Below are 10,000 nucleotides of genomic sequence, written 5' to 3'. Positions count from 1 at the left end.
TTGAAATAAACTATATAATGGAAATTTTACGCAGGTGGGACTCAATTTGGGATTTCACTATATATATATATATATATATATATATATATATATATGTTTTTATATATACATACGTATTAATATTATATGTGTGTATATGTATACACACACACACACAAACTAGCCAAATGTCCAGTTTTTTGGTCAGAGTAGAAAGTATAGTCAATCATACAAAATCAGTACGTTACTGTTACCCATTAGATCTATTATCGGAGGAATGAAACCAAGGTCGATCTAATCAGATTATGAATTGAGGGACAATTCTAAATAAGGAGAAATCGAATTCTGTAACGCAAGTTATTCTGAATACGGTATCATCTTCGTTAAATCAACACTACGCACGTATGCACGTGCGCGCACACGCACACACACACACACACACACACATAGATAGGCGTAAATATATATGTACGTAAACTTATATGAATGTATGTGCGTGTGTGATTATATTTATATATATACTTTCGTTTGATCTATTTGTAGTTATAAATAAACAAAGACTAAAAAAAGAAATCAAAACAAAGAAGTGGAAAGAAAATAGAATTAACTATAACATTATTAGATTTTTTGGTTATTGTTTTGGCGTGTGTTATTACTATCGATGTTAGTGGTATGGTTTATTGTTAGCCAGCAATGAGACGATGATAATTGTGCTGGCGTACATCACTTGGACTCAGATGAATCCGTTCGTAGATTGCCAGAACTATAATTGCGATAATAAATGCCATAAAAAAGGAAAATATGATGAATTTTTCACTCTTCTTGGCAAACTTTCGTGCTTCATCGATGTTTCCGCGTTCAATTCCAATGTCGAAAGCATGTTCTGCTTTTGTGGCGTAATGAAAAGCTGCCACACCAGTCGGGAAAAAAATCAAAATGGCCACTATGGAAACAGCCTTCATGTATTTGATGGATTTTTTTTTCAATGGTTTCTCGAATGAGTAAGGATTAAAATTTGATGCATAGTCTGCTGTGCTAATCACCGTCGTACCTTCCACTTGGGTGGTGCGTACACGATCGGTTGTGAATGTTGCCTCGCCGGCATGATTGAAGTACATGACGCCGTAACTGTGGCCATTGCTGAGCTCTTGTTCGTCTCTCCTGACTGTTGTGTCGTCTGCTTTCTCACTTGTGTCGTCTGCATGAGTCACAACGTCTCTTCGACCTTCTGTAGCATCTGTCTTTCTTAGTTCCTCCTGGTATTTGCTAACTTTGTCTTCAATTGAACTGAAACCAATTTCTTTCTGGGCGTCCAAGCTGTATTTTTCATTTCTACTTGATGTTACTTCCGGTTCGAATTCGTCTTCGTAAACCAGATAATCGGTGTCATCCTCATTTTTAAACTCTTTGTATTTCTCCGCCATACTGAAATGAAAACAAAAGAAAACGAATTATTAAATAATAAAAAAAATAATACGGAGTATTATAAAACAATCAAATATTTCATGCAAAAATATTATTATTATTATTGTTGTTGTTGTTGCTGTTATTATTATTATTATCATCATCATCATCATCATTATTATTATTATTTATTATTATTATATGTTTGGCTTTTGTTTTGTATTTGTACAAGCTGACTCCAAATCCCACCCAGAGACAACAAGTTAGAAGTTCAAGTTGGTGTTATGACTAGAGTGTCATATTGCTGGTTTTGCACAAAGTATTGTCTTAGACAATGTCTCAGAAAACAAGAAAATTAGAAGTTTGCTTTAAAAGTAGTTTGATTATAAGATGGTAGAGTGATGTTAAGTTAACAGTAGAAAGTGTTAGCTATTATGTACATTTAAAAGTATTTACACACTTGTAATTCAGTTGACGGAGGAACTAAATGCTATTCGTCGGAATCGACTGTTCTGTTCCTTCTTCTTTGACGGTATATAAAACTATTCATTTCTCTGTGCCCTTGTCTGCGAAACTTAACTTCCTTTGACCCATACCTGATAACTGCGAATAATGATTTCTGACTCCGGAGCAAGAACGAACATATTTCGGATAAGAGATCATTCGATTTCATCCCTTCAGTACATGACATGTCTATTATTTTATTGACTCCGGAAGGATGAAAGTGAAAATAGGTGGCCTCGAAGGTAGGGTATTGCACACAGGATCACAAAATCGTGGTTTCGATTCTTGAACCGGATAGAGTGTTCGCTATTGAGCGAAAAACGTCTTTTTACATTGCTCCAGTCCATTCAGCTGTACGTAAATGAGTAACCCTGCAACGGACTGGAAAATGTTGTGATTGTGGTCAGTTATACGCTATGGAAAGCGAACCGAGTAAATAGCACTATGATCTCAGGACTCTGAACGCTAGTGCCTAGGTATTGATGATAGTGATCTTGAATGATGAAAAGGAAAATCGATCGGGGTGAGATTGGAACTTAGAACGTAAAAAGATGCTACTGAATTATACCCCAAAACTTTTGTCTGACTCTTTACCTATTCAACCAACCCACCACTCAAGCGGCTTTAGCTTCCACAAAAAGCAGCATGTACTGCTTACTGATGTAAGCACTACTCAATTATCGAATATTTTATCAACATATGGTAGCTGCTAGCTATTCTCTTGATATGTAAAAAGAGAATTGTCTCTACAGCTCTTTCTCAAGCAGTTACTGCAGAGTCATAGCAATGTGGATGGATAAAAGATATTTCCTAAAGGAAGAGCGATAGAAGCAGGTAGGAACGGTGGAGAACTGTGCTAAATGCATTACAGTGTTTCGTTTATATCATCGGCCCAGTGCAAAAATTAACATGTTTGCAAGTTAAATATTTAGTTTCGTGTCTTCATGTTCTGAGCTTAAAATCCACCCAGAGTCGATTTTGTATTTAATCTTCTACCTTCACAGTCGATAAAATAATTAGTATGATCAATACAATCGATTGACGCTTTTCCAATAAACTTGTTCCTTTGTGAGTAGAAAGGGGACAAACAAATATTTAAGCCTGTGATGCTATGAACCTCATCGTAGCTCTGAAGGCTTGTAAACCTGTGATGCACTGAATATCATCCTAGCTTTACAAGGTTGTAAAGCCTGTGATGTAATGACATCATAGCTTTACAAGTCCATAAAACCTGTCATGCTATGACCTCCATCATAGCTTTATACGGTTGTAAAACCTGTAATAATATATTCCTCATCATAACTTTACAACGTTGTAAAGCCAGTGAATTCGTGACGCTCATCATAGCTTTACATGGCTGTAAAACCAGAATACTATGACGCTCTTCTCATGTTAATTATATTCGATCTGTTATTGTTTCGCTATTTTATGTCGTATAACGTTTCTGTTTAGTTACTGTTTATTGTCAGTAGTCTTTAGCTGAAGTGTAATTGGAAACTATATTTCGTATTAATATTTTATTGGTATTAATAGAGAAAGTGATGATGATGTCAGTTGGCCATCGAACTAAATACTTCGTGGTATTTAGTTACCACCCTCTATGGTCTAATCTCAGTTTAAACACTGCAAAGTCTGATTTTATCTTTCATACTTCTGTGGTCGATAAAATAAGTTCTAGGGTATACTGTGGAATCGACATAACCGACAATACCCACCTCCTTTTCTTCAAATGCGTGTCCTTGTGTTAATAATAGAAACTAATATCACATTCTAATATTGCTATGCGTTGAAATCTTCCTCGAGGTAAATTTGTCTCGTCATTTCGAGGTCGATATAATGAATCATCAGTCTAGATTCATTAAGTATCGGGATGGATTTAATTAGCTGTGTCTTTTCCCAAAACATGTAGCAAAATTCTCATGTTAGCAGGACGGCCTTAATGTCATCCTGGACAAAGCAATGTGGTGGGGACCTGCAGTGTTTGGTGATTGACGGTAAGCCACAGCTGAGCATTTGGTCAATAGACCCGCGGAACCTCCTTGATAACTGTCCAGTGTGCTCATACCCTAAGAAGTCGCTGCATATCAGAAATCAACATCATATTTGTATTAAAGGTGGTGAGCTGGCAGAATCGTTAGCACGTCGGGCAAAATGCTTAGCGGCATTTTGTTCGAGTTCAAATTCCGTCGAGGTCGACTTTGCTCTTCGTCCTTTTGGAATCGATAAAATAAATGCCAGCTGAATACTGAGGTTGATGTATTCGACTTTCCCCTCCACCTAAATTGCTGACCGTGAGCCAAAATTTGAAACCATTTACGTTAAAGGTTCAAATGAGACTAAAATAAATTTTGCATTTCAATAAAGGAAAATAATTATTAGTGATTAGACTCATTTCAATCGACTACCCTTCCCACCAATATAAACATTGTTTTCAGTATAATGGCAGAGAAATCAATGTTTAATACAAAAAAAATGTGACTGAAGTCTTGTAATAATTGAAGGGTCTCGTTACTTTACGCAATCAGTCAATTAGTAAGAATCGATGGTTCGAAACTGGATGAGCTTTGCTATTGCGATGGAAGAAATATCTACAGAATAATGTTTATTGATTGATTGGTTTGGTACGGCATACATTCCTAGCTTAAGTAAACTGGAAACTATAGGTTGGTGAAGACGGCTGACGCCTCCAGGCTGCATTGCTCGTCATATTTCGAAATGAGAATGACAGAAATCTGTTGTTTATTTTATTTTCAACGCAATGAATGTACGAAGACCCAATTAAAAACTGCAGAGCTGTAACAACTTACCTGGTAGTAAGTTTATTTGTTTCTCTATATATACTGAGTTCAAATTCGTCTCGGGTTAATTTTTATCTCTAAGGGATCGATAAACTATTTGATATGTATTGAGGTCGATACATTCATCTCTAGCTCTCAATCAGGGCCACAAATCCTATTAGTAACTTATGTCACCGAAGACTATGTTGTTTGTTTTTGTATTTATCTGTAACATATTTCTGATATGTAACCTATGTATATTCCTTCTAGATTTACCTAAGTGAAATTAAGAACTCATAGTATAAAACCAAGTTTTGTTTTCTGTGAAAATACGAAGAAAATATTGTAAGTGAAAGATGGGAACGAAACTATAACCTTCAAGAGTTAGAATAAAGAAATCTTAGAAGAAATTACATTATGTAGTTGCTAGGAATATGGTACAACCGAATTCATAGACGCAGTCTTCGGTGAACAGTAATGATAATAATAATAATTCTTGCCAATTTTGGGATAAGGCCAGCAGTTTTGAGGGGAAAGAGAACTCATTTTACATTGATACCCCCTGCCCCACCCGCGTTTAACAGGCACTTATTTTATTGACCCCAAAATTTTCGAACATGCGCGGTAAGGGTGGTGTCATCTCCCATCCAAAAGATTTTGCCGACGCGGATTCATTTTGAACGCACCGCGTATATACAAACGTGCATATGCACATAAACATATACGAAAAAAAAAAACATACATACACACATATTATACTTATACATAAACTAATACTGCAATACCTCACTTTATGAGGGCCCGCTTTACGAGACCCCAGATTTACGAGTTTTATTTCTCAAGCACAAGATCCTAATTTTGAACGAAGTGTAAGAGTTTCTTCTACCATAGCAAATGCATTTGCGTGTTACCGAGAAATTTATAAAATGTAAATGTTCTTGACATTCTTTGTACGTTATATAAAATATTCTGATGTTGTTTTATTGCCATTTATTTACGAGTATTAAAAGTCTTATAGGTAAAATATTTTTCTGGCAACGAATTATGATTTATAACATTGTTACTATGGGAAATTATTGCTCTGCTTAACGAATGGTCTTCGGAAACAAGTTAACTCGTATATGGAGGCATTACTGTATATAAAGACATATGAACGCTGTCTCATAGCTAAACAAGCATGTAAACATTAATACAATGCTAAATGCTGACTTATTGATTAAACATATCAATAATTACGTAAACACCATAAAATAACAATAAATTTTCTTTCCCCACTCGCTCACTAATACATATACAGGCATACATACGCACACATATATACAGTCACGACCACAAACACACACAATCTTTATTCATGGCAAGTGCGAAACAAAAACCAACAGATACAGCACATGTGAAATAAATCATAATTCACTAGAAATTAGCTGTTAAATAATTTGACACCTGACGATGGTGATTTATTAACGATAACATAATCGTTTGCAGCTAATCGCAAAGCGCGCGAAAAAACGTCACGATGACTAACAATGCATTCAAATAATGAAGTCCAGAAAGCCCAGAAATTTTAAGAGAACCGCTATATTACAGGGACGTAAACACACCAGCATCGGTTGTCAAGCGATGTTGGGGGGGGGGGGGACAAACACAGACACACAAATATATACATTCATACATACATACATATATATATATATATATATATATATATATTCGCCATAATAGATCGCTAACCACTACACACATTTTTTCCCTCTCCTTGTTTCTTTCTGTGTTCCTTTCTGTTGAAGAGCGTAGGTTCGAAACGTTAAAGACTTTTTCAATTCCCGAGCGTTATTCTAATACATCTGTTTGTTTTCTACACCACCTGTCTTCGTCTGTTGTATTTTCGTAAATTCTCCCTATATATATATATATATATATATATATATATATATATATATATATATATATACATACGATGGGCTTCTTTCATGCACATATGAAACTACGAAGCCTATAGGCAACCACCAATATGCAAATAACGACATGGTGTATAATTGAACAAAGCGAAACCGAGTTTATTAGATGAAGTACCTTTTGAATGGTTACCTGACGAGACGCATCTGCACCACCGAAGGAGGCATCATAACCCATTGTATAGTATCTCATCAGCGAGGGATCGATGCAAGAAGGGTCGAAACGATCTGTCTTTCTCATTTGTCATACACACACATACGTGTGTGTATGTGTGTGTGTAGAGTTAACAGATGAGATCGAGAGAATCTCTATTCAGAAAACATTTAGCATCGCTCAAATGTTTTGAATCTACACTCCGAAATCTTTACCGAGGATCAAGTGAGTGGGTCAAAGAGTGGCTATAAGCTGAATCCAAGTGTGCAGATATGAAAGCAATGATGCATATAAACAGATAAAACTCCTTGGGTCTGATATACAGATTATATATATACATATACTCATGTAAATAAAGAAAAGGCAAAGAGTGAAATATTTTCAGATGATTAACTTTCAAGTATATATATATATATATATATATATATATATATATATACGTACATACGTACATACATACTTATACATACGTACATACACACATATAAATATATATACATACATCTCTATATATATATATATATATATATATATATATATATATGAATGCATATATATATATATGTGTGTGTGTGTGTGTGTATTCACACACACATATATGACGGAAACGTACATCCACACACAAATGCACATATATCATACGTGCATTTCTCATATTTCTTATATTCATACATGTATGCATACATATACACATACATAGATACACAAGCACACATACATACATACATACATACATACATGTATGTGCAGTGTGTGTGTGCATGTATTTGCAATTATGGATTAATTATATGTATATATACCTACACCCGCCTACACTGACTCTCAGACCGAGTTACATATATATATTTAGCGCGTTGTGAAATTTCTCTAGATTGAGTACACACACATAATATCTGACAGCCTGTGTATATTAACACACACACACACATACACACATAGACCCATATATATATATATATATATATATACTCAAGCTAGAATCATATTACTTTCGGCTAAGTATAGCCTGTCGCTAGTCTTTATTGTTCAATTGTGTGCATGTATGCATGTATTAACGTATGTGTGAGTATGTTAGACACGTGTGTATAGTCGCGAATATGATAGTCTATTTGTGTAGGCGTAAGAACCTGATTTTTTTCATATCATTATTATTATTATTATTATTATTATTATTTAGGCAGAAATAACAACGAAAATCGATTACTACAAGATGGCCACAGGCAAGATTAGAAATTTTTTTTTTATATGCAGGGTGAAGCGAAAAGGCGACATGATTACGTGATTAATAAAATAATGATGACGGCAATGATGATGACGATGGTGATGGTGATGATGATGGATGTAGTGGTGGTGGTGGTGTTAATGATGATGATGGTGGTGATGATGATTTTTAATAAGAATGATATATTTATGTGCAAAGCCTCAGATATATACACACACACACACACACACACACACACACACACAATTATGATTGTCCGAGTATTTAACTGGTACTTATTTTATCGCAAGAAATTCGGGGGTCGGCAGATTGAGAAGTAGTCGATTTAATTGCTCTCGGTTTCTTTTTCATTTTAACAAGAACAACAACAACAACAACAAAAATAACAATATATGAAGAATTTGGAGCATGCGAACAGTAAAAGTCGTCCCTATAATAATTGATGTGTTGGGAACAGTAAGCCAAGATATAGAGAAATTATTATTATTATTATTATTAAGATGATGTTCTGGCAAAATACTTAGCATACCGGAAGACATGCTTAATGGTATTTTTCTTTTGGGTTCAAATTCCGCTGAGGTCGACATTGCCTTTCATCCTTTCGGGGTTGATAAATTAAGTACCAGTTGAGTACTGGAGTCGATTATTATTATTATTTATTGTCTTTGCACAACTTCCAACGCTGGAGATGTACTACGGTGCCAGCTGTTCACTACCAGCGAACTATGGTAACACCCCTTATTTTCCGAGCACCATCCGCAGTATTCGAGCGGTTCCAAGCAGTGCTGTTTTCTGCAAGTGCTCCATCCTTATTGCAGCCCCTATTTGTTCCATGTACTTCTCAAGATTTTTATTCAGTGTTCCCAGGGCTCCGACAATTATTGGTAGTACTACCACTTTTTTTGATCGACCACAACTGCTTTACCTCCCATACGTGCCAAATAACGTGCCATATCTATCGACTTTTCTTTCTTCCTTATCGCATACCTTGTTGTCAGCTGGGCATTCAATATCTATGATCCAGCATCGTTTGCTTTCTTTCTCAATTAACACTATGTCTGGTTTTCTATTCTCGATCTCATGGTCGCACTGAATCATAAAATCCCACAGGATCTTTGCATTATCATTTTCGATGATGCCTTCAGGTTTATATTCGTACCACTTTTTTGACTGTCATGTTCATACTTGTAAAGTGTCCAATGGACAATTCTTACTATATTGTCATAATGTCTCTTATATTCTTTCTGGGCTAGTGACGTACATTGACTGGTAATATGCCATACGGTTTCATCATTGTGTACACAAATTATGCACTTATCACTTTCTATTTTGTATTTGATATAATTCGTTCTTAATGCTTGTTCTTGGGCAGCATAGATTAGAGCCTCCGTTTCAGGTTTTAAGTCACTTTTAGTCATCCATAGCCATCTTTTCATCATCATCATTATTATTGTTATTATTATTATTAAAGTGGTGAGCTGGCAGAATCGTTAGCACACCAGGCGAAATGCTTAGCGGTATTTAGTCTCTCTTTAGATTCTGAGTTCAAATTCCACCGAGGTCGACTTTGCCTTTCACGCTTTAGGGGTCGATAAATTAAGTACCATTTGTGTACTGAGGTCGGTCTAATTGACTGGCCTCCGCCTCCCAACAAACTTCAGGCCTCGTGCCTATAGTAGAAAGAATTATTATATTTGTCTATTTTTAGACAAATATAGAAAGATGAAGAGCAAAACTGACCCCTGAGAAATTTTAACTAAGAACGCAAATGGGTATAAGAAAAAAGTGAGAGAGAATTCTCCTACTTGAAAACCAGTTTTTACTATTTGATGGTTTTGAGGAGATGAATATATGTTGACGTCATTGACATTATATATAGAATTTATTCATAGTCTCTTATAACAACAACGGCAGCAACAGCAGCATCAACAATCACGACAACAATAACAGCAACAACATTAAGGATATTGATAATTGTTTTTCTTCTGACATTGGAACAAGGCTT

At 35.4% G+C, this 10,000-nt stretch overlaps 1 protein-coding gene across 6 annotated transcripts in view; it reads right to left on the bottom strand.

The window, feature by feature from the left end:
- Window positions 1-577: 577 nt before the first annotated feature.
- LOC106878613 (uncharacterized) overlaps window positions 578-10,000 on the bottom strand; it is a 77,345-nt gene continuing 67,922 nt past the window's right edge. For all 6 annotated transcript variants that reach the window (XM_014927886.3, XM_014927888.3, XM_014927887.3 and 3 more), the window contains exon 2: window positions 578-1,404. In XM_014927886.3, coding sequence (XP_014783372.1) covers window positions 663-1,403 — 741 coding nt within the window. In that variant the 5' untranslated portion in view covers window position 1,404 and the 3' untranslated portion in view covers window positions 578-662. The remainder of the gene's footprint in view (window positions 1,405-10,000) is intronic.

This window comes from Octopus bimaculoides, chromosome 20, assembly GCF_046866305.1.
Source record: "Octopus bimaculoides isolate indiv1 chromosome 20, ASM4686630v1, whole genome shotgun sequence".
In the NCBI taxonomy this organism is placed as follows: Eukaryota; Metazoa; Mollusca; class Cephalopoda; order Octopoda; family Octopodidae; genus Octopus; species Octopus bimaculoides.
This window is presented reverse-complemented; position numbering and strand designations above follow the sequence as displayed.